We start from the raw sequence: 24,839 nt of genomic DNA on the forward strand, positions 1-24,839 counted from the left end.
TTTAACACGTTGACGATCATGGGATCGGACCTGTCCCACACAGTGCAGTGCCTTACGCAGAAAGGCAAGTCTTTAGTGTTATCAGCAATGCAACTGAAGAAGGGTGTCAAGCATGGGGAGCAGACATTCTTAGTTGCAGTGCGTGCAGATGAAGGGAAGGTAGAAGCAGCAGTGCCGCCGACCCTAGCCCCTCTATTGGAGGAGTTTCGGGGGGTGATGCCTCCGGAATTGCCAAAGCGTCTTCCGCCAAGACGCGAGGTCGACCACAAGATTGAGTTGACCCCGGGAGCAAAGCCTCCCGCAATGGTTCCATACCGTATGGGGCCAGCAGAGTTGAAGGAGCTGCGCAGGCAGCTAGACGAGATATTGGACGCAGGCATTGTTCGTCCATCAAAAGCCCCATTTGGTGCCCCGGTCCTTTTTCAGATGAAACATGATGGCTCTAAACGGTTATGTGTGGATTACCGGGCCTTGAACAAGGTCACGATGAAGAACAAGTACACATTGCCATTGATAGCAGACTTGTTCGATCAGCTAGGCAGTGCCCGTATCTTTTCCAAGCTAGATCTGCGATCGGGTTACTGGCAGGTGAGGATTGCCGAAGGTGATGAGCCGAAAACAACTTGTGTCACCCGCTATGGTGCTTACGAATTTCTAGTAATGCCATTCAGGTTGACAAATGCTCCAGCCACGTTCACGACTTTAATGAACCAGATTTTCTACCCTTACTTAGACAAGTTTGTGGTAGTCTATCTGGATGATATCGTGATCTACAGCAGTAACATGGAGGAACATGTCAGGCACTTGCGAACAGTGTTTCAGGTGCTGAAGGAGAATGACCTCTGTGTTAAACGAGAGAAGTGTCTCTTCGGGCAGGAGGAGATCAGCTTCCTTGGCCACGTTGTGGGGCGTGGTGTGCTGCGTATGGATGGGCAGAAGATAAGGGCCATCCAGGAATGGGTTTCGCCAAGCAAAGTGCCAGAATTGCGATCATTCCTCGGCTTGGCAAATTATTATCGGTGTTTCATCGAAGGTTATTCCCTCATTGCTGCGCCCCTCACAGATTTGTTGAAGAAGAATCGGGTATGGCTCTGGACAGGAGCGTGCCAAGATGCCTTCGAGGGCTTGAAGAAAGCCTTAGTGAGAGAGCCAGTGCTGCGACTGCCTAATCATTCGAGACCCTTCGAAGTCCACACTAATGCCTCAGACTTTGCCATTGGCAGGGTTATTATGCAAGACGGGCATCCGATCGCATATGAGAGTCGTAAACTGAAGGATGCAGAGAGGCGGTACACAGTGCACGAACGTGAGATGACCGCCATTGTGTATTGCCTCAGGACCTGGCGGCACTACCTTTTGGGTGCCGAGTTCGTCGTCAAGACAGACAATGTGGCCACGAGCTATTTTCAGACGCAAAAGAAGTTGACGCCCAAGCAAGCTCGATGGCAGATGTTTTTGGCTGAGTTCGACTTTGCCTTAGAGTACAAGGTTGGAAAAACCAATGTTGTGGCGGATGCTTTGAGCCGTAGGGCTGAATTAGCTGCTGCGCGCGCAGAGCCTTCTGAAGTGCATTTGGAGGGTGCATTGCTGATTCGCATCCGCGAGGGTACACAGCAGGATCCGACCGCACAACACCTTGTTTCTCTGGCGCAGGCAGGGAAGACTCGACGATTTTGGCTACAGGATGGCATCCTGGTAACAAAAGGGGGACGCATCTTTGTACCACGGTGGGGAAGCCTTCGCCGAGAGCTACTCAAGGAGTGCCATGATACACTATGGGCCGGCCATCCTGGTCAGGAGCGGACCTTAGCACTCCTTGAGCGCGGCTACTATTGGCCGCAGATGAGAGACGATGTTGAGGGGTATGTGCGGACATGCCTCATCTGCCAGCAAGATAAGGGGACAAACCAGAAGGCTGCCGGTCTCCTTGAGCCTCTACCAATTCCAGAACGTCCTTGGGAAAGCATCTCTATGGACTTCATCGTTAGTCTGCCAAAGGTAGAGGGCCTCAGTTCTATTTTAGTCGTGGTGGATCGTTTCTCAAAGTATGCCACCTTCATCTCAGCTTCCAAGGAGTGCCCTGCAGAGAAGACTGCAGAGTTGTTCGTAAAGCATGTGGTGAAGCACTGGGGCATACCAAAGAGCATTGTGAGCGATCGCGATGCTCGCTTCACGGGCAAGTTCTGGCGTGAAGTATTTCGGTTACTTGGCTCTGATTTGCTGTTTTCAACAAGCTTCCATCCGCAGACAGATGGGCAGACAGAGCGCATCAACGGGATACTAGAGCAGTACCTTAGGCACTTTGTTAGTGCCAATCAGAAAAATTGGGTGAAGCTCCTTGATGTGGCACAGTTTTGTTATAATCTGCAGAAGAGCGAATCTTCAGGCCACAGCCCGTTTGAGATAGCCACGGGGCAGCAGCCACTGACCCCGCACACTCTTGCCGCACAAGAAAAAGGAAGGCCATCCTTCGCCTATCAGTTTGTTCGCGACTGGCACGAGCAGAATGAGTTGGCGAAGACATTCTTACACAAAGCGGCGAAGAGAATGAAGAAGTGGGCGGACAAACACTGTCGGCCCGCAGGGTTCCAAGTTGGGGACCAAGTGTTGGTGAAGTTATATCCTGGTCGCACAGGCATCTTCCGCGGGCGGCACCGCGGACTACTCAGAAAGTATGAGGGACCCTTCACCATCACAAAGAAGGTGGGCAAGCTGGCATATAAGCTGGAGTTGCCCCCAGACTTCAAGGTGCACCCGATGTTCCACGTGTGCAACCTCAAGCAGTTCCATCCAGATGATGGAGACCCGGAACGCAATGTGCCGCAACGCGCTCCCATCATGCAGAGGGCCCCGGCAGCACAACGGGCCGAGAAGCACCTCAGTCAGATCCTTCGCCACAAGGTCAACTACTTGGGACAAGCGAAGAAATACTTGGTGCAGTGGGAGGAAACAGCGGAACCAACGTGGGAGCCTGCATTTCGAATGAACAGCCGCTACCCGGCTGAAGTCAGGGCTTACCACGAAACAGATGGCGCCGAGGACGGCGCATGATTTGAAGGGGGGAGCATGTTCCCTTGCGACTTACAGTGTACAGTTGCGCTAGAGTCTGTTTTGCTTTTGTTGAGTCTGATGTAAGCTGCCTGGTTCAGGTGAATTAATACCCCGAAGGGGCAGCCCGTATACTTGAACTGTAATAGCCTGCGGGCAAAATTGTGAATGAATTAAATGCGTTGAGCTTTCTTTTGTTCACCCTCGTTGTGATTGCTTCTTGTGATTGCAACTTCTCTCCCTCTATTCTCTCTTGCTCTCTTGCACTCTGATCATAAGCTTCCGCGACCGGCAAGCGAGCTGACGAGTAGGCTTGCGGCGGTAAGGAAGGACCGTCGCGCCGCGCTGGCCCATTGAAGGAAATAGGCCCGTGACAAAAAGTTTGTAGTGATTAAACACTTTGTGACCATGATACTGACACCATTGGTTTGTTGGGCCTGGAGCAGTGTTGTCAGCCGATTCATACAGTATCGTCTCCAAATTGATTCGATGGAAGCCGATTTGGCCCTCAACGGATTTTTATATTTTAATATTTAAAATATAATTTAATATTTTAAAATACTTTCATACTTTATTTTTAATGGTTTTTAATTAAAAAAGAAGAGATAATAATTGATTCAGCTCGATTCAGACTTGAACCGAATCCGCCGATTCTCTGAATCGATTTGACCGAAACCGATACTGTCAACATTGGCCTGGAGGCTGGAGGGCTGGTTGGTCTTTGGCGCTTGCTCCTTGGCAAAGCAAAAAGATGGCCCCACAAAGGAAACATCAACGTGGCCATCTCCATTCATATCTGGTGCCACACTGACGTTTGCTTTAATTGAGGCAGCACAACCTTATCCCTGCACGGCTGCACTCTCACCACCACACCATGGCGACTGTAGCCATGTCTGGTCACACCTCCCCCTCCTTGAGGGAGAAGCCCCTGCACCCTCAATTTCTTGGTACCTCTCCATCAAAACGTCAAGCCACCACCAGAAAGAGCCGCTGTGTTGCCATAAGGGCGTCTCTCTCTTCTTCTAAGGAAACTGTACTGAAGGATTTCCATGCATGTAGAGCTCTTAAGGCAAGTTGCTCCCTTTCTTTCCATCTTTTGGCCTTTCCATTTTAATGGGTCTTCACGAGGCAATGCTTGTGTAATGGTACCTGTCAAGTTATATAAATGGCATGTATATGTGTTTAGTCAACTAAATGAGAGACTTTATTTTACTTTTTAGAGGCAACCTGATCATGATTGAGAAGCATGTCTTAGTTGCATATATATATATATATATATATATATATATATATATATATATATATATATATATATATATATATATATATATATATATATATATATATATAAAGGTGATCCGTTTTTTGTTTTCTTTCCTTTTCTATGTGACCATTGAATGAACTTATGGTAGTTATGTTGTTCGATGACTGATTCTTCATACTCTGAAACTACCATCTGCCTTTTATTAGTTAATTTGAATGTTAGTGATTGTTCTTGGTGATATACCTCAATGATATCCTGATTCTTGCATCTTTGCCATAATTATCTACAATTGTTGCTACTTAATTTAACAAAACAAAATGGACAAATTATTAACATGGCCAACGCCTATAGTTTGCTTTGAGGAAATGATCGTTTATTCATATAATGCTTATGCAATGATACCTTTCAACTTCAAGTTCTTTAATAACAATAAACAGAAGAAAAAAATTTCAATCGCCAACTTTTGCTTTCATCATTTTATCATGAGAATGTGTAAGATCTCATAATATAATAAGCATTTTTTATTTTTCTTCAGGAAATGAACCATCGCTTTGTTTTATCTTTTATTCTTTTTTCTGCTTGCTCAGTGATCAAATTGATGCTTTTTCTTTTCCTTGTACAGATCATCTCAGGCCTGCAAAATTTCAATCGAGACAGTGTTGCTGCTGTAGTTACTGCTGCTGATAAGGTTGGTAGATGGCATTTTCTTCTACCTGGCTGCAGCAGTTATTTATAAAAAATCTAGTTAATAATCATGTTATGAATAAGTCAACTGAAAATGAAGATTAATTATTCCTGGGCAAACTAGGTTTATGTTGATGGTTTATTTGAATATGAATCAAATTTTTTTTAAGGAATAACTCTGGGGGGTTCCCCCGAATTTCTATTGAAATGAAAAGAAACTATTACATACGATCGCCCATTTCGGGTAGCCAATCCTGTGGCTTATCCTTCCAAAATAAATAATCACATGAACGAAGCATAAAAAGAATTGAATATGAATCAATTTTTTTTTAATATGAATCAATTGCAGAGGCATTATCATGATTTTTCTTGTTGTTCTAATCCAATTTTATATGGTGATAAAGATGGTGATGGCTATGAAGGAGCTAGTACTCTGTGTGAATGAGAGAGAGAGTTCGCACAAATGCATGTTCTCTAGTTTAGTCATTAAAATTTAATTGCTGGCTTTGGCCTAGAAAAACATGAAAGCTTCTCATTTGTGATGATTCTGTTCCGGGATAAACATGCTTATTAATTTCTAACTGTTTGATATGATACTGGAAATATTTGATAGGGTGGAGCAACACATGTGGACATAGCTTGTGATCCAGAGCTAGTGAAGCTTGCACAGAGCCTTACTTCTCTTCCAGTATGTTTGCTTTGAACTTTATTTCTTAACTCCTCTTCCAGTATGAAACTGCACTTATGAGTGCAAAAACTCAGTTCAAAAATTTTAGGGATTTGCTCTTTTGAATTATTATGTTGATGTCTCACTATATGTGTCACAATCATATGCACTGCAAATTTTCATTTTGGGAAATAAGAAACTTATTGCTAGTTGAACAGCTCAAATGGCTTAAACATGTTGCAAAGATGATGGCCAACGGCATTAGATCAACATTCCTCAATTTTGAGGGAAGTTGTGATTGCTTGGGAACCGAGCATGTTGAAATTAGTTTTAAATGGAATTTTCTAAATACAAATAACATGTATTTGGCCACAACATATCCATTAGACAGTTGTCCTTATGTCATCGATAGATAGATAGACTCTCTCTGTGCATGTGTGCAGCCTCAGAGCACTTCTTTGTTAAATGTTTGCCCTATATGTCACTGAAAGTGTACTATCAGTTGCAGTTTGTAGGAGTCATTCTGGCTTCTGTGCATGACATTATATATATATATAGAGAGAGAGAATATGAATAGATCAATTTTTGTAAGGTCCTCATTAGTGTTCTGTAATCTCTACAAATTCTCAAATAGCTGACACATACACAAACACATCTTTTTCTGGGAAGCTTTGTTCCTGCATAACCAGTGTAGAAATGATTCAAAGTAATTTTAAGATCTGAAAATTCAAAAGGGATGCATGTTACAAGGGAAATAAAATTATTCTTTTTTCTTGATGTGGTGTGTGTGTGTGGATGAGAGAGAGAGAGAATTTGAAAATCTTTCAAATGGCTCAACTATATGAATATTTCACTTGAAAGATTTTCCTTTGACTTACAAATAGGGCAAAGTCTACATGTTTAGATCAATAAAATCTACCAAATGCATTGATGTTTGGTTCTTGGTAGCATTTCTCTTCAACAATATTCTCTACCATGTCAATTGCTTGAGAATTGTTCATATATATTCCTTGTTATGTCCTAAGATTGATGCCTTGCAACTTATAAAATATTTGTAGCAAAATGGTATGGTTATTCATCTCCTCAGGTATATCCTGTGGGGAATGTTACTGTTGGTTTGTGGCTTCTAATTGTCTGTAATTGGCAAAGGGTACTGGCATTTGTAATCTCTATCCATATTATTAATTGGATGTGCCTGATAATTGGAGACATTGATTAATTAAAGGAGATATGACTTTCTAATTTCAATTGATATGCTGAATGAAACCACCATATCACTTTAATATTTACAAATAGCCATAGGCATGATTCTTGGAATATCAATGTTCTGTTTGTTTGAACCTGACATTTCATTAAATGGATAATAAAGGTCTGGAAATATGCTCAGAAACCATCACTGACCTCCGTTTAATGGTAATATATAGTGAACTTTTTGGTTCTTATTTATGACTATTCTTTTTGTTTTGTAGATTTGTGTCTCATCTGTGGAACCTAAAGCTTTCCTTCCTGCAGTTGAAGCTGGGGCTCATATGGTTAGAATTATCATCCATTAACATGCACACGCACATGCACACACATATTGGCCCCACAATGACTCTATTGGAACTTTCGTTACTTCAATTGGTAATGCAGGGTATGAAAAGGCTAATGTGTATTAACGTGATTAACAACCGTACAGGTGGAGATCGGAAATTATGATTCTTTTTATGAGATGGGAATGAAATTCTCTCCAGATCAGGTATTGAGTTATACATACATGTGAAACAAAATTTACAGAAACGATGTTTTGGATACTCATCATTTTTCTGATCTTGGTCTCATGGAGTCTGTCAGAAATTTTCTATTATCCTGGCACATGGAGTATATTTAGTAAAAGGGAAATATATGATCTTAAATTCTGAACACTTTCTGAGGGATATTTTTAGGCAATATCTGTGTAAATGTGCAGATATTAGAGCTAACAAAGGAAGCCAGGAGGATTTTACCAAATATTACGCTTTCTGTGACTGTGCCACATATGCTAAGCCTCCCTGATCAGGTTGTTGCTTCAATTTTCAGATGAGATATGTGTTGTAAATGATTGTACACATATCTTATGAGAGCACGTGTATTTCCAACAGGTCAGTTTAGCAGAGTTATTGGAAATGGAGGGGGCTGACATTATACAAACTGAAGGTGGAAAATGTTCAAATCCTTCACAGTCTGGCATTCTTGGTCTGATTGAGAAGGTATATGAGTTCAACAGCTGATAAACTTTCCATTCTTCATCATTGGAAGGATATTTAGCAATATCTCTTATGCATAAAGTGAATACATGTCAGCATCAGTGTTATGGACATTCTTAACGGTTACATGTTTTGTGTCTCCTAATAAACTTTAGAATACTATCATGTATTTCCTAAGAAGCATCAGAGTACTATCAAAGCTCCATTAATGGGAATACTCCAATTTTTACATGAGAGATGATCCTGTTATATGCTCTTATCTTTTTCTTTATGTAGTTCTCTATGTGCATCCATGGGTGTTTATGTGCATAAGTTACCATGTGCTCATTTTTTCATGATATTTTTGGCATATTTAAATTTAAAATGCATTCAATAACATATACTGGCTTGCTGAGGAGATTCAAATAATTGAATAACTTCAAGACCTTCTGTCTACCCCTGTTTTTCTCATCTTATGTCTTTATGAATGCTCAGGCAACTCCCACATTGGCGGCTGCATACTCCATTTCTCGGGCAGTGAAGATTCCAGTTTTATGTTCATCCGGAGTGAGTTCCGTTACAGCACCTATGGCTTTGGCAGCTGGTGCGGCTGGTGTGGTATGTATATTGTTTCAACATTTCTTATTCTGATTAATGAGTCCTTGTCATATATGTAAGAATGTTGGCAAGATTGACCTGATGTTAAACAGGCAGAAAGAAACAAGTCATAATTGCCACAGTGCTCCAATGCACCAGATCATGGATCATAGATGAGATACTAAGGATAGAACAAAATGGAGGCATAGATAAGCATAAAATAAGATCTTATAATGCAAGCTCTTGCATATAAAACTACAAATTTCTGTAATAAAAGAATGAAATTCATTTTGCTAACAATTTATATAAGGGAGTGAATCATATAAAATGAACTGCAAGCCATTGAAATTACTTATTAAAAATGTTAGCTGTAAAATAGTGCCACAGAAATTCATTTTGTTCCCAAAAGACTAGAGTGATACAATCTCTTTCCAATACCATAAATATTTTTAGGCATTTTTTAAAATAAGATGTTGGATCTTTATCATAAGAATCACGTGTTTTCTGCATCCTTCCTACTGCCGTTTATGTTATTTCCCGACATGGTTGTTTCATCCTTGACACAAGGCCATGTCTCTACCAAACTCTTTTACTCAAGATGCATTCCAGCTTACCAAGCTTCTTGAACTCATTCTTCTGGACAATGTCACAGGGACACTCCATTTTGGTCCCCGCACCATGTCCCCTTATATGCTATTCATATTGAAAACTTCATAAACATGGCCATATCACTGCATCTGCAGCCGTATCCATGTGTGACGTAGACCCTAAAAAAATTTGAAGTTCATAAGATAAGAATATTGTTTGTTGACCCTTCAAGAAAACTCATTTATCAGAAGTTTTGATAGAAAATTAATTCTGAACCACACCAACTATGGGTTCCAAAGAAATTGATGGCAATATAAAAAGTACTGATTTGATATTATCGGCTCAATATGAAGCACTGTGGGAGACAGGAAAGCATTTTGTTTCCAGATTGCAAATAAAGAGAAAGGTATTTTTTGTTGTAGCGTTCGCCACATCATCTCCGAGAATAAAGACAATTTTGCCTGAATAATCACTTCCTGGAATTTCATGTAATTTATTAATGCCAATGAAAGCTGTTTCTATCACTATAGTTGTACGCTTATGTTTTCAACTGTGACAAGGATATGGATATGGACACGGATACATGACATGAATGTGATTTTTTTGAAAACAAGGAAACGAGGAAAAAATTTTAATTATTAAATATAAAAATATATATATATATTAATGGTTATAAAAATATATTCATTACTAATAAAATGAGAAAAGCTATTAAAGAATATAACATATATTAAAAGTGTGTTACAGCATGTCACGTGGCGTGTCTACCTGTCGTGTCCCTTACGAGAAGACCCTAAACAACATAGGTTTTCAACATGCTTTATGCAAAATTCATCATCTGTCACTGTTATATAAGATGTCATGTAACTGATGTTCTGCTGTGGGGCCACTCTTAGAAAGTGACTATAATCCTAAATTATGTTTTGCTTGAACACAGGGTGTTGGCTCGGCGGTGAATAAGCTGAATGATGTTGTTGCAATGATTGCTGAGGTGAAAACCATTTCGGATGCCTTAGGTCGGGAGAGAAGTTCTGTAACTGAAGAAATGAGAACTGTTGGTCTTTAGTTCAATCTTTTTGTATGCATCTTTGATAACTATAAATCTTGGCCTTTTAGTTCAATGGCTAGAGTTAGAACTTAGAACTGTTTGTTTGGTTTTCTTCTTGTCCAAAAACTCTGTTCAAGCTCAAGTAGTTCACAAGTAGTCAGTTATCAGGAATGAATCTAGAACAGTCATTTATCTGTATCACACCTTTCAGTGTCACTGCCAGAAATTTTTTCTTCATGGATGGAGAGAAAATGATCCTGCTATAAGCTTGATGCATCATGCTTATCATACTTGGGCATCACAGTTGGTGGTATAATCGACTGCAGCCTAAATGGAAAATTAGTGGCTCATCAAGATCCAACCATAATGTAGAATTAACACGTGGCGCGCACTGTTATGAAAAGACTTCAATTATGTGATCCCATAGATTGTTTCCAATTACAAGCTCATTAACTTCCAGTCAACTTTGCCAAGCCTTGTTACTTTGTAACTTCCGGACAAGTTTGCAAAGGCCTTGCTGCTTTGTCTGGTTAGATGCATTCAAATTTTTCAGTAAAATTTTGAGAAAGAAAAATTCCAAATATGGTGCCAAAAATTACAAAAATGCCCTTTAGGTCTTAAGATTATCAGGAAACCCTCCTTAAGTTCACAATTTTTAAATGACCCGGAAATTTTTAGTTCCTATAAAACATCCACCAAATTTCTTATTTTTCAAGTACCTCCCAAACTGTTAGCCAAAATTAAGTAAAATATCCAATGAGGTAACTACCATTATATTCTATAAAATATCTAATTTACTCTTGCAAAAAATAACTAAAGTTCATTTTAATTCCAACCTTGTAACTCGTCTTTGTTCTTAATTACAAACAACTGCTATTACAACCGTAATCTTTGACACTCCACAGCTATGTCACACTGATACTCCATTTTGACTGCTGTTTTGTATCCCCTTGTATATCAGTTACGTTGAAAACTTCATAAAAATGGCCGTATCCCGGTGTCTTCAGCCATATCCATGTGACAACTCCACAGCAATGAACAATTGATGTCTTAAAGGTATAAAAATAATTTTATATTAAGCACAAAGTAACATCTGCACTTATATTTTTTCTGAGTGCAACATGTGATATTAGTTTCATAATCAACACTAACCAAGATTAAGGGTGGCAGAAAAATGAGGGTATTTGCTTAAAGGTGATGGAAGATTGTGGGTCATTTGAAAAGTGTGAAAAGTGTGAGGGTATGCTAATTTTGACAAAAAAATTTAGTGCGCATTTGAAAATTACCCTTATTGGTATGTATCCACAGTGTGTGTTATGCACCACTTTTATCAGAAAAAAAGGATGCACCAACTTAGGGTGGACTTTTCACAATGTCTGTGTTTCATCCAAATCGCAGATAAGTGGTCCAACGTTTTCCCCGGACAGTTTTACAGAATTTTCTCTTCTCAATATACTGAGATGTCCTTTGATAAATGTTACCTTTTTGGAAGATGGCTTCCAAATTCTGTGACTTTTGCACCTCTCACAGTAGTCATATTCTTTAGGGCCTGGTGGCTTCCATAGATCTTGGATGCACTGTATGAAGAATCAAGAATTAGTCCATGCCTCCAAAATTCCACAAAAGAATAATGACAATACCAATTCAAGCGCACCAACCTTCACTCCCCTGGCTCAAAATCTATGAACCTTGTGAGACTAGGAGGGACACAGGCATTCAGTTATGGTGCTATCATATGCATACCTGAGTTCAGTGGCAATGCTGATTAAACTGGGATTCCAGCATGAGGTTGAACCCCAAATCATGAATCAGTCACCTTAGAGGTCTCCATGTTTTTTCCGATTACCAATAATCCCTGCAAGAACAAACTCCATCTCTGAAGTGGTGGAATCGACTCGCGTCTCTAACAATGATCTCTCTGCCAACAATCTTTGAGATGAGCTTCATAACAGTGTGGCAATCGCCACAGACGCGAAGGTTCTTCATCACACGGATGGTACTCCCTTCAACAGTACTAATAAGCCCAAATGCAACAGCCAGCCTTTCGCTGTGAAAAGACAGACTTGTTTCTTTCTGCTCATCATCAACATCATGCAACGCGAAACTTTTGTCAGAAACATAGCCAAACTCAATCAGTTTGCCACCTATCCAGTCCAGCTTTTCATAGATTTCCTTGCTCATTGGGTGTGATGTGTCTCGTGCAATGAATTTATGACTCTTGTTCTTGATAGTGATCCAACTACAGCCAGGAATTTTCTTTATTGCTCTCTGTTTCATCATCACCCTGGTTTTCCCAACGTCATTCCATTTACCAGCAGCAGCATTTATATTGGAGAGTAAAACATAAGCTGCACTATTGAGAGGTTCCAAATCAAATATAGCTTGAGCAGCTCTCCTTGCTACTTTCAAATTTGAATGAACTCTGCAAGCACTCAGCAGAGCTATCCATACCATAGCTGTTGCTTTTATCGGCATCTTATTGATGAATTCCTCTGCCTTCTCCAACTCACCAGACCTGCCCAAGATGTCCACCATACACACATAGTGTTCGAGCTGCACAGTGACCGTGGGATCAAGCTTCAACAGTTCAAAATAATAGTGCCCTTTGGCTAACAATCTAGCATGGCTGCATGCTGTTAATATCCCAACAAATGTAATCTCGTCTGGTTTCTCACCTGACTGCTCCATTTGATCAAAATATTTGAGTGCAAGGATGCCATTTCCGTGTTGGGCACATCCAACAATTATTGAATTCCATGAAACAATGTTCTTATTGTTAATATTATTGAAGGCAACTACAGCATCCTCTATATTACCACATCTAGAGTACATTACAGTGAGGCTGTTCCCAACAAATACATCAGGATCCAATCCCATTTTAATGGTGAGAGCATGTATTTCTTTCCCTCTATCTAAAGCCTCCAAGGCACTACATGAATTCAGTGTGCTGGTGAATGTTGATTGATTTGGCTTGATGCCATCGCTCATCATGCTATGGAACACATTAAGAGCATCTTCATGACGATCATTCTGACCATAACCAGTCAAAAGACCTGTCCATGGAACTACAGTTTTCTGAGAAATTCTGGAGAACACTTTCATGGAGTCAGTCATATCCTCACACTCTGCATAAAGAGTGACAAGTGCTGCAGAGATGAAAGCATCAAAGATGTCACCAGTCTTTATCACATGGCCATGGATTTGAGCCCCTTGACATAAAGCCAATAGATTGGAACATGCACTAAGAACACAAACAAAGGTGCTTGAAGTAGGCTGAACTCCAGCACCCATCATTTTCACAAATAAGGAAAGTGCCTCATTGCTCTTCCCAATTTGATCAAGCCCACCCATCATGCAAGTCCAAGAAATTACATTAGGATTCGGCATTTCCACGAACAATCTCTTGGCATCTTCTATTCTTCCATTTCTACAGTACCCATCAATCATAGCGTTCCATGCAGCTGAATCTCTATACGGCATCCTCCTAAACAGCTCATTTGCTGATTCGATCTGGCCTACCCGAGCTAGCCCTGCAACCATGGTAGTCCAAGATACTACATTTTTCTCAGGCATTTCTTCAAACAGTTGACACGCACGATCAAGTTTTCCACATCTCAAGCAGCCCGATATCATTGCATTCCAAGTAGCAACATCACGGATGGGCATTCTATAAAAAATTTGGCATGCTTCTTCTAGTTTACCAATCCTTGAAAACCCGGCAATCATCATTGTCGACACAAAGACATCCGGCATGGAAATTCTATCGAAAACACGCTTGGCGTCATCTAATCTGTCATGTCTAACATAATTGGAGATCATGGCCCGCATTGAAAGCCCATTTCTTGCAGACAAATCGTCAAGCACTTGGTACCCAACTACTGAATTTCCATGTTTAGCATGACCATTCATCAAAGAGACCTCCTTTAAGAACCTACTTGGTCTCCCGCTATGAATTAGCGAACACCAACAACAGAAATTAGTCCAAGAAATCAATGGCAAGTGCAAATTCTGATGAACAATCTTCCTGTAGCCACATTGAAACATTGAGCTACTCTGCCAAATAAAAGGATGAATCCGACGTGGGGTTTTCTTCTTGGATGATGAAGACTAGAACTCAAGCTAACCTGGCCACCAGCTCTCATTTGAAAGATCAAAATTTGTTGGACTATTCACAGTCAAAAATCTAGAGCTAAAAATATTCAGATTCTGCTGATAGTCAAGTGATTTGGGTCGGTGAGTGATATATCCGACTACCTCTACTGTCAAAGGATCAGGGCTTACCTGACCTGACCCGATACCAACACCACAGTATTAGGGTCTGGGCCTAGTAAGGTAGGGCCGGCCGGCTACTTAAATCTGTTTGGATCAACAAGATCTGAATAGCAGATGGAGACTTGATCCAACCTGAGATCCCATTAAGATCTGGAATTTTTATATCAATATATTTTCTTAATAGAGAATTCAGTAAGTTTGGTCCTTGCTATCCCAACCCAAATATGGATCTGGTCCTGCCTAAGCTGGGTCCCGTGCACCCATACCTGGGTCCAGTAACAGTACCTCAAAGTCAGATGCAGCCAAGGGTGCAAACGGCTTGGATTCAGGCTGGATCTTGCCAGATACAAATCAGAATTCCAAATGTAAATAGTAGATCTGAATCCTGATTTGGGTCTGAATCGGATCCAATGAGGTAAGATTAAATCTGAATCCAAAATACATGTGGTAATACTGGATCCACAAAAAATACAATAAAACAAACTATTTACATGTAAAAGATGCAACCGGTCCAATTTTGATTTGGATAAATTTCAGATCTGACTTAGAATGTTGCTCCGAATTCAACCCGAATCTGAATGTAATCTGATTGAACAGATCCGAATATGATCTGAATGCACGTCCTGAATTTACTTATAGGACCCAAATCTGGAATGACATGTCAAACTCGGATCAGATATACAACCATATCCAATCCGTTTGCAAACCCTAGATGCAGGCCAGACCCACCAATATCTAGATCAGGTCTGACTATTTTGACAGACGAAAACCAAATCAAACCCTTTTGCATTCATGGCGGGATAGCTTACTTGGACCTTTCTTTGCAAGGTTTCAACTCATGCTGCCGGCTTGAGATTAAAGATGTCAATCATTCGGGTAACCAATATCCGGATACCGATCACTGCCATCCGACCCGAATCGATTTCATCAGTTTGAGTAAGCCCCTGCAGATATGGTCAGATAAATTGTTGGGTCTGCTGCGATGGTGGTGTTAATTCCGGATGCAAAATAAAACTGTGAAAGCCACATTAAGCCATATTGCACATGAATTCAGATCAGTAGAGGGAATTCATCATAACTCGATCTAGAAATAAAGGGACCTCCAACTAAGCTCCTTAACATTGTCACAAATCTCAATAACAGCAAAGAGAAATCTAAAATTAAAAATTTTAGAGAAATCTCTCTCTTCTGTGCGTGAAAAATAAAAGAATACCAGAAAACAATGAAAAATGATTGTACTGGACGACAAAAATGATATGTTTTTCGAAAAGCCTTAAAAAATTTTAAATACTTCTACTGTCCAAAATCAAAAATATTATTATTTTTATGACCTTTTTAGCCCACGCACCTATTGTTTCGATGCAAATTTTTTTATATGTGAATTTCTTCTATTTTCATCTGAAACTTCAACCTCGTAAATACCTGACAGCACATTAAAAAATTATCAAATTTGCATAAAATAAGTGCAAGTCAACTTTATTTTAATCTGGAATCGACAAGCATCTCAAATACTTTAGTTACTTCGCATAAAAAATTCTTAAATTTGTATATAAAATTCTATGGTTTTTTTTTAACTCAAACCGACAAACATTGCAAATACTTGAGTTAACTCGCATAAAAAATATAATAATATCGCATAAAAAATTTGCAATTTTTTTTAACTCAAACCGACAAACATCGCAAATACTTAAGTTATCTGGCATAAAAAATGTAATAGTATCGCATAAAAAATCTGCAAATTTTTTTTTAACTTTAACTGACAAATATTGCAAATACTTGAGTTACCTCACATAAAAAATGTAATAACATCGTATAAAAAATCTGTAAATATTTTTTTAACTCTAACCGACAAACATCACAAATAATTGAGTTACCTCGCATAAAAAATGTAATAATATTGCATAAAAAATTTATAAATTTTTGTTTAACTCAAATCATCAAACCTCGCAAATACTTGAGTTATCTCACATAAAAAATGTAATAACGTGGCATAAAATATGTGCGAACAAACTTTCTTTTAAGCTCGAACCTTCAAACATAGCAAATACCTAAGTTACTTCGCATAAAAAATCTATAAAAAAAAATTTAAACTTGAACCGAGAAACTGTGCAAATACCTCAGTTACTTAACATAAAAATGAAATGTTGCATAAAGAGTCTGTGAATGACTTTTAAAAATTAAAATGCATGTCCTTTTTTGCGTTTGAGATGGTGGTACGGGGAAAGGATCAGAGTTATTTTTGCTGAGGGTTATTTTCAACCCGGTATCAACATCTCAAATTTTTCACTTCTTTTTAAGAACAAAATTTAGGGTTCTTCATGGTCCCCAACATGTCGTCCCCCAAATTCCCTCCACAATTTTTGAGTTTTTTTTATCTCTGATGACTTTTTCAATGATTCCGTCGAGTTTGTGACATTCTTTCCATCGGCTTCTCTTGTTAGATAGAAAGGTGAGTTCTTTGTGGTCCTCAAATGGATTGAATTGACAGTGAATCAAATTTACAATAAATCAAAAAATGACATTGAATCAAATTTACAATAAATCAAAAAATTCAAGTAAATCAAATTTACAATGAATTAAATTGATTTCATTCATTAACAAATGAATGTGCTCATATAATAATTCATTCAATTAATTTGTCAATGAATCAATTTGATTTCATTCATTAACAAATGAACATGCTCAAACAATCATTCATTCCAATGACCCAGTGAGGTGATGCTGCTTCCTTTGAACTTGCATCGAAAAGTTTAAGGAAAGTTAAACTTGCATTGTCTTGTGACTCACAAAGTTTGATTTTTATAGTGCGTTAGCATCGAATACTCCTTCAATTTTTAAAGTAAGTTGCTTTGAACTGTGTAGATGATCTCCGGTGAAAGAAAAAAGTTAACCAAAAAAATAAGGCAAAGGCCTGGTTTGAGAATAGTTGTGACTGCTCAAACCAGCCATTTGTCTATAATGTGTTGGTATTTTTTTTTTAACTTTCTTTTTTTTCTTTCGTCACATACCGTATATATAGTTCAAACGAACTCGCTCTGAAAATTGAGAGAGTATCCGGTTTAATGCACTATGAAAATCAAATTGTGTATGAGAAGAATCACAGGACAACACAAACTTAACTTTCCTAAACTTGACTATGCAAGTTCAAATGTGACAGTAACATCTCACAAGGGTATCATTACTCCCAGTATTTGACTACTACCCTCACTCCAACATACGGTAGCCTCCCCTTCATCCTCCTCACAAACTTGCATACTGACAACATCCAACTAGAGAGAGAGAGAGAGAGAGAGAGAGAGCATTCCAATCATTCTGATTTTTTGTCTTATGCTAACAATGAGAGCCCCCTTTTATAAGCCAAAGTAGGCTTCATAAAAGCTTTGCAAATTACAAAATATTTTGTAAATAAAATTGTAAAGTCCCAAGATGTTCAACCCTAATTTTGGTTAGGGCATTGAAGATGGGAGGTCGACTGATCCACCTTATCTCCTTGTGCACGTCTACTTAGGACATTGAAGATCTTTGTGAAAATACTTAATTCATATCTATTTGATGAACTTTAAAACTTTTAAACTCAAACATGGAAAATACTTGAGTTACTTATCATAAAAAAATCATAATTCGCATAAAAAATATGCATTTTTTTTTAAACTCAAACTGACAAATTTCGCAAATACCTAAGTTACTTTACATAATTAAAAATTGTAATAGCATTGCATAAAAAAATTATAATTTTTTTTTTAACTCGAACTTCAAAACCTCGTAAATACTTGAGTTACTTCTCATTAAAAAATTAAAAAAAGTGCATAAAAAAATATGGGAAATTTCTTCCAAACTCGAATCGATAAATTATGCAAATACTTGAGTTATTTCGTATAAAAAACATAATAACTTTGCATAAAAAAACTATAATTTTTTTTTAAACATGAACCTCAAAACATCATATATGAAAGAAATTCACACTGAAAACCATAGGTGCAAGGCCTAAAAAAGTCATAAAAATAACAATATCTGCGATTTTGAACAACAGACAGATTTGAAATTTATTAAGGCTTTTTAGAAAATGTGTCATTTTGGTCATTCAGTACGTTCGAAAAAACAAAAAGTATAATAATAAAAATACATGTTAAGATCACAATAATTTCGAGATATGTTGGGAAAAAGGAGATTGTCAGGAGTTTATTGTGAATTTATCATGATAAATTCAAAATATCTGTGATATTGGTGACATTAGCTTCAAAATTTGGTCCATGTGGCCAGAGCTAGGCACACTTTACACTCTCCCACAACTTGGTCGGGTTGGCCTTAAAAATTCTTTTGAGAATGCAACTATTATGCCCTGTAATAAGGATGAGGTTGTTTCTGAGCTCATTTTGAAAGCTTGCCCTTCATCTTCGCTCCAACTGAGTGTGACATGGTACATGATCGATTTCTAGTTGGATCTAGGCATTACCCAGATCCAACTTATTTAGGAGCCTTTTTGAGGCTTAGAAAACCTCGATTTGATTAACCATCATCCATTATCGAAGTCAGTTTGCATGTCAGTTTTTAGAATGACGTGATTCTTTTCTTGGGTTCAATAGTAAAAAGCCAGAACCAGATTGAACCCATTTAGGTAATCGGATCTGAAAGATGATATATGACCTGCTTAAATGGTAATTGACCAGTCAAATTTTGGAGTCAAACATGTAAAATCATCCTGGGTGGGGTTGCACCCGTTCAGTCATGATAACCAGGATCTTTCTGGGCTCAAGCTCAGTCCATGTCTCAATTGGATCTCCACCCAAATTTTGCAATCCCAGTTGATTGAAAAACCAGGCGAAGCTTGTGCAGGGTAAGGTTGTATTAAAAACTTTGCACCCAACACTATTCTAATCATCTACTTGGGCTGGGCCTAGTCCACGATTAAGTAGACTTTGTGCCAAATATGGGCCCATCAGCAGCCTCCATGTTGTTCTAACAAACCCGTGGTAGGACAAAAAGGTTCAAGGCCAAGTCTTGTTTGTTGAGTCTCTAAATGGCAAACATCACATAGTATTGGGGGGTGGGGGCAGGCCGAAGGTGAAAAAAAGTAATCATTCATGAACTGGGTTTGGATCTTATCCAAACCCAATTCGTGTTTATCAAATTACAGATTTCAGCGCATGTTCATTAATGAATAGCATTAATGACATATTATAATTTACCTTTGTTGTATGATGGGTATTTTCGTACCCTAGTAATTGTAACAGTATGTATTTAATGGAAAGCCTAATACCACAGCCTCTGATTTGAGGATTATGCAACCATTACCTGTTTTTCCATCAACCTGTGCTGAGTCTTGTGTACAGCGGGGAGGAATCCATGATTTCTAACACAAGGTTCAACACAAGTATAAAGGGCTAATGTGAGTTCTCAGATGCAAGTGCTAAAAGTGAAAGAAGACTCTTTGAGATTTAAGACTTTATTTTGGTTCAGGACAATGAGCTTAAAGCTTGCCAAGTTTAATGAGACAAAGAACCTAGAAGCTCAAGGAGCCGGGTCTCATGGGATCCAAAGGAATGATCTACTACTTCCCTAAGGAATTGAATATGCAAGAATAGTACTAGAATTTACTAAAAAATCTATAAAAATAAGGGTTCAGTTTCTTCATTTTGTGTTAAAAGTTTGAGATTATACATTGTCAACATTTGTACCGGTCTAGACTTAGTATTCTAGCCTAGTTAAGCCCACTTTACCAGGCTTAAGACTAAGATCTCCTATCTCAATAGCCCAAGTCTAGCTTGAATGCTACTCGAGTTTCACATCACTCCTTGTGGTGGTTAGGGATGGCAGTGGACAGGGGGAAAGCTGGGCCCCGCCTTGCCTCGCCCCGTTTAAACCGGGGATGAAGGGTATGAAACGGGAACAGAGGCGGGGACGAAGGTTAAAATCCATCTCCGTTCGGGGATGGAGGCGGGGATGGAGGTACACTTTTCCCCACCCACCCCATCCCCGCCATTTTTTCCCGCAATAGCCCCGCCCCGCCCCGCCTCATCCCCGTTTGAACTGGGGATGGAGGACATGAAACAGGGATGAAGGCGGGGGTGGAGGTTAAAATCCATCACCGTGCGGGGATGAAGGTTCTAATCTTGAGGCGGGGCGGGGGTGGAGACCTTGTCCCCCACCCCGCCTCGCCCCACTGCCATCCCTAGTGGTGGTTGTAGAAAAGGGATACCTGAGCCCCAAAAAAGATTTGGCTTTCTATGTTTATTTTATTTATTTTATAAAACCCCAAAATTAGGTTTTCTTAAAGAAATAAAGAAAGAAACAAATATTAGCAATTGTGCCATCACTTAACTCGAACTAACGTGCGTTAGAACTAAGGAAATTTTAAGTTTAACCACCTAGGCTATGACAAAATTAAGTTAATAGCCTATTTTTCAAAACTTTTCCAATGGGCGCCTGTGTTTTTCATGTTGCTCATATGAGTGCTTGTATCACTTTCCTTACTAAAGTTACTGAATTAACTTTAACTATACTACAACCACGCATCACTTTCCTTTGCTAAAATTACTGATTTAACGTTATCTGTAATACAACCACAAAAATACATTTAATCATTTAAAAAAGAAATGGTTGGTGTTATTTTAAAGAGTTAGCTGAACTTGCTAAAGTTAATTATTTAGCCTTAGCTAGAATACAATTACAAAAAAATGGCATTCAGTCATTTGGAAAACAGATGATTAAAATGACATTTCAGTAAGTCAACTAGAGTAAAATGATAAAAAGGTTGTCCCAAGCGTTCATATGAACAATATACTGAAACCTCAAGCACCCATTCGAAAAGTTTTGAAAGACAGACGGTTCTACGTAATTTTGTCGTAGGTTAGGCGGTTAAACGTAAAATTCCTAACTAAATGAAGCAAACTTGTATGGGTCTGGAGCAGTATAGGACCTGAGTCCGACCAACATGCGTCTGTATTTGGTCCGTGCTTCATCTGGGTCCAACTCAGATCCGTGTCCCGGTTCTTTGTGGTTTAACTCAGAGCACGCTGAGAGAGAGAAGCGAGAGAGAGAGATGGTGGGGGGGTTTCTGAGAGGGTTGAGGGGCCTTCCATGGCGGACGATCACCACGGAAGCGCTAGACAGAACCTTCTTCGTTGCCAAGTTCCTCTGCTGCCTCCACGTGACTAACACCTACGTGGGTGGCCTCGCTCTGGTACGTCTCTCTCTCTCTCTCTCAGTTGGAGAAAGTTAGTACTTCGATTTTCTCTCAGTAAATTTAAAATAAACAAATAAAAGAGAAGAGGGGAAGAAGGTGACATTCCCTGCTTCTTACAATGGTAAAAATTCAGCAATCACGTCTACATAGAATTTCACATTGTTTCTGCGCCGTCTCTTCTTATGTTCTGGTTCAGGTTTATGGGCCTAGCATGCTACCCACCATCAATATGACTGGCGACATTCTTCTGGTTGAGAAAATATCGACAAGGTTGGAGAAGATTAAGCGTGGCGACATCGTTCTCGTTCGATCTTCTGAAAACCCGAGGAAAATCGTTACGAAGCGGATAACGGGTCTAGAAGGCGATAACATTACGTTTCTCGCGACCAATGCCAGCGGTCATGGCGCCCGGACAGTTACTGTATGAATCTCGATTTTTGTTATCACCATTACTTTCTCACTCTAAGATTTGTTATTGGTTAAGTACCAAAATGCATGAGTTTCCTATAGGTTAGGGAGGAGACGACATATTTTAATTCTAGTTGGGGATTACCACTCGGTTGAATACTTGAATTTTATTCTACTTCCTTAGCAAGATTTGAGACCATGGAAATATTAATCGTTGGCGTACTTGGTTTAAAGCATGAAAACACCATTGATTTTGTTTTTTAATAAAATGGTTTACAACATGGTTTTATGTAGTTAGTAAATAATAAAGAGTACGAATTGGATCTGGTGATCTGTCTCTATTAGACGTTTACTGTAAATTACCATTTTACTGTAACTTATTTTTCACATTTTTTCAAATGTTTGTATTATCTTTATCCTTTCTCATGTACATCTAGAAAGGATCTGCCTTCCCAACCATATTGCGCATATGTAGGAACTAAATGCGCAAATGGAGGTATTGCCTTATTGTGGATTGAGACCTGTATTTAATTCATTTTTTTCTTAATGAGAAAAATATAATTGTTTCTCACATTTATCCAATTTTCATGGTATACACCTGGTCGGTGATGGACTTACCATAAGGCAAACAACTAGTTGGTTGTAAGTGGATACCTGGTCGGTGATGGACTTACCAGAAGGCAAACAACTAGTTGGTTGTAAGTGGATTTATAAAGTTAAATAGAAATCCGATGGCTTCATCGAAAGATACAAAGCATGATTGGTTGCAAAAGGGTACAATCAAATTGAAGGCCTTGATTACAACAAGACATATGCACCCGTAGCCAAACTCGTTATGGTTCGTTGTCTCCTCGTGATTGCTGACATACTTAATTGGCATCTCTACCAAATTGATGTCAACAATACGTTTCTCCATGGCAAACTAGATGAATAGGTCTACGTGCATTTGCCTCCTGGGTTTCACATTAAGGGGTTTCACATTAAGGGGGCACACAACGTTTGCTGTCTTAACAAGCCTCTCTATGGACTTAAACAGTCCTCTCGAAATTGGTTTGCCAAACTCTACATATTTGAATTTAGTTGGCTTTAGTTAGTCCAAGGCGGACTATTCCTTGTTTTCTAGACTTATGCACATAGTCAAATTTTCGTATTGGTATATGTTGATGACATCATCATCGTTGGAGATGATCCAACCGCCACCACACATATCAAAACCCATATTGACAACCAGTTTCATCTCAAGGACCTTAGCCAACTCAAATATTTCCTGGGCATCAAAGTGGCCAGATCCAAAAATTGTATTTTTCTTTCCCAACAAAAATATGTCTTGGATATTTTGAAAGACATGAGTTATTTGGGGGCCAAACCATGCAATTTTTCTATGAAACAACAATTGAAACTCAACAACAAAGATAGTGATGCACTAGACGATCCAATCAAGTACCAATGTTTGATTGGGCGCCTTGTTTACTTAACCATTACCAGGCCCAACATTTTGTTTGCTGATCACATTTTAAGTCAATTCTTGAGTCAACCACGTACTCCACATATGGACGCTGCTCTTCGTATACTCCGTTACCTCAAAGGTACTCCTCGACAAGGCATACTTATGGCATCATCAAGTACCTTAGACGTTATCAGATATTATGATTTTGATTGGGCTTATTGTTCCATGACTCGCTGATCCACTACGGGTTACTGCATCTTTATTGGGACCAGTCCCATCTCCCATAAATCCAAAAACCAGTCCACCGTCTCTCACTCTTCCGCCGAGGCAGAGTACCACTCGATGGCCTTGGCCAGTTGCGAGCTCACTTGGGTCAAATATTTACTGGAAAATTTTGGTATATTACATCCCCAACCTATGCTGTTGTTTTGTGATAATCAAGCAACTCTCCACATCGCTGCCAATCCGGTCTATCATGAATGCACAAAACACATCGAAATAGACTGCCATATCATTCATGAAAAGATTCAAAGCGGTTTAATCTGCACACAATTCGTTCCCACAGCATCACAATGTGCTGATTTGTTTACTAAAGCATTGGGCACTGATCACTTTTCTATCTTGAAGACCAAGTTGGGCCTGCTCAATCCACATGCTCCAACTTGAGGGGACATATTAGACATTTATTGTAAAATACCATTTTACTGTAACTTATTTTTTACATTTTTTCAAATGTTTGTATTATCTTTATCCTTTCTCATGTACATCGGGAAATGATCTGCCTTCCCAACCATATTGTGCATATGTAGGAACTAAATGTGCAAATGGAGGTATTGCCTTATCATGGAATGAGGCCTGTATTTAATTCATTTTTTTCTTAATGAGAAAAATATAATCATTTCTCACATTTATCCAGCTTTTGATCTCTCTATGTCTCCTGGAGTAAAATTCAAGGGTGTTTTTTTGGTTCTCAGAGCAAAAATGTCATGGTGTTTGTATTCGATATTCGAGATATCGAGCACGACTAATGAGGCATTCAGCAAAAGTAAGTTTAGGTGGTTATTGTTTTAATTTATTTTTTCATTCAATTGATTATAGGTGCCAAAAGGGAATGTATGGATTCAAGGTGACAACTTATATTCTTCGAATGATTCAAGGCATTTTGGCCCAGTTCCTTATGGCCTTCTTACAGGAAAAGTATTTTGCCGGGTATGTTCTTTTTTCCCTACCACTGTGGATCAAGTGAACAATACATGTGGTGTACAACATGCTAGAAATTATTCATTTTGCATTGTTTTGTGTGGCATGATTTGGTCGTGAGTCTGTGGTTAAAAAACAACCCAGACGTAGCCATCCAATATAATCTCTCTCAGCTAAACAATGCAATAAAAAATATTCCATATTTAATAAACATTTATTTATGTGGATC

The 24,839-nt window shown here is 39.0% G+C and overlaps 3 protein-coding genes across 10 annotated transcripts in view; 2 read left to right on the top strand and 1 right to left on the bottom strand.

Moving 5' to 3' along the window:
* The first annotated feature begins 3,874 nt into the window (after positions 1-3,874).
* LOC149815515 (uncharacterized protein ycf23-like) lies at positions 3,875-10,298 on the top strand. Its single transcript, XM_089989210.1, has 9 exons — positions 3,875-4,117; positions 4,935-5,000; positions 5,610-5,684; positions 7,133-7,195; positions 7,342-7,401; positions 7,612-7,701; positions 7,784-7,891; positions 8,363-8,485; positions 9,990-10,298. Exons 1-9 carry the CDS (start codon positions 3,923-3,925, stop codon positions 10,116-10,118), a joined length of 909 nt encoding a protein of 302 aa, XP_089845336.1. The 5' UTR covers positions 3,875-3,922; the 3' UTR covers positions 10,119-10,298.
* Positions 4,919-14,023, bottom strand: LOC149815516 (Pentatricopeptide repeat (PPR) superfamily protein). Of its 2 annotated transcripts, XM_089989209.1 has the most exons (3): positions 11,844-14,023; positions 11,582-11,677; positions 4,919-5,029 (listed from the first exon to the last, which is right to left on the bottom strand). In XM_089989209.1, the coding sequence occupies exon 1, from the start codon at positions 14,007-14,009 to the stop codon at positions 11,943-11,945; it is 2,067 nt and encodes a 688-aa protein (XP_089845335.1). In that variant the 5' UTR covers positions 14,010-14,023; the 3' UTR covers positions 4,919-5,029; positions 11,582-11,677; positions 11,844-11,942. The 2 variants fall into 2 exon arrangements, with proteins under 2 accessions (XP_089845335.1, XP_089845334.1); XM_089989208.1 differs by lacking the exon at positions 4,919-5,029 and having other exon boundaries at positions 11,482-11,677.
* Positions 14,024-21,350: 7,327 nt separating this feature from the next.
* The window catches only part of LOC149815517 (Peptidase S24/S26A/S26B/S26C family protein), a 34,323-nt gene continuing 30,834 nt past the window's right edge, over positions 21,351-24,839 (top strand). For all 7 annotated transcript variants that reach the window (XM_089989211.1, XM_089989212.1, XM_089989216.1 and 4 more), the window contains exons 1-3: positions 21,351-21,552; positions 21,752-21,976; positions 24,509-24,619. In XM_089989211.1, coding sequence (XP_089845337.1) covers positions 21,412-21,552; positions 21,752-21,976; positions 24,509-24,619 — 477 coding nt within the window. In that variant the 5' untranslated portion in view covers positions 21,351-21,411. The remainder of the gene's footprint in view (positions 21,553-21,751; positions 21,977-24,508; positions 24,620-24,839) is intronic.

The sequence above is a fragment of the Nuphar pumila genome, chromosome 15, assembly GCF_984573655.1.
Source record: "Nuphar pumila chromosome 15, dmNupPumi1.hap1.1, whole genome shotgun sequence".
Taxonomy (NCBI): domain Eukaryota; kingdom Viridiplantae; phylum Streptophyta; class Magnoliopsida; order Nymphaeales; family Nymphaeaceae; genus Nuphar; species Nuphar pumila.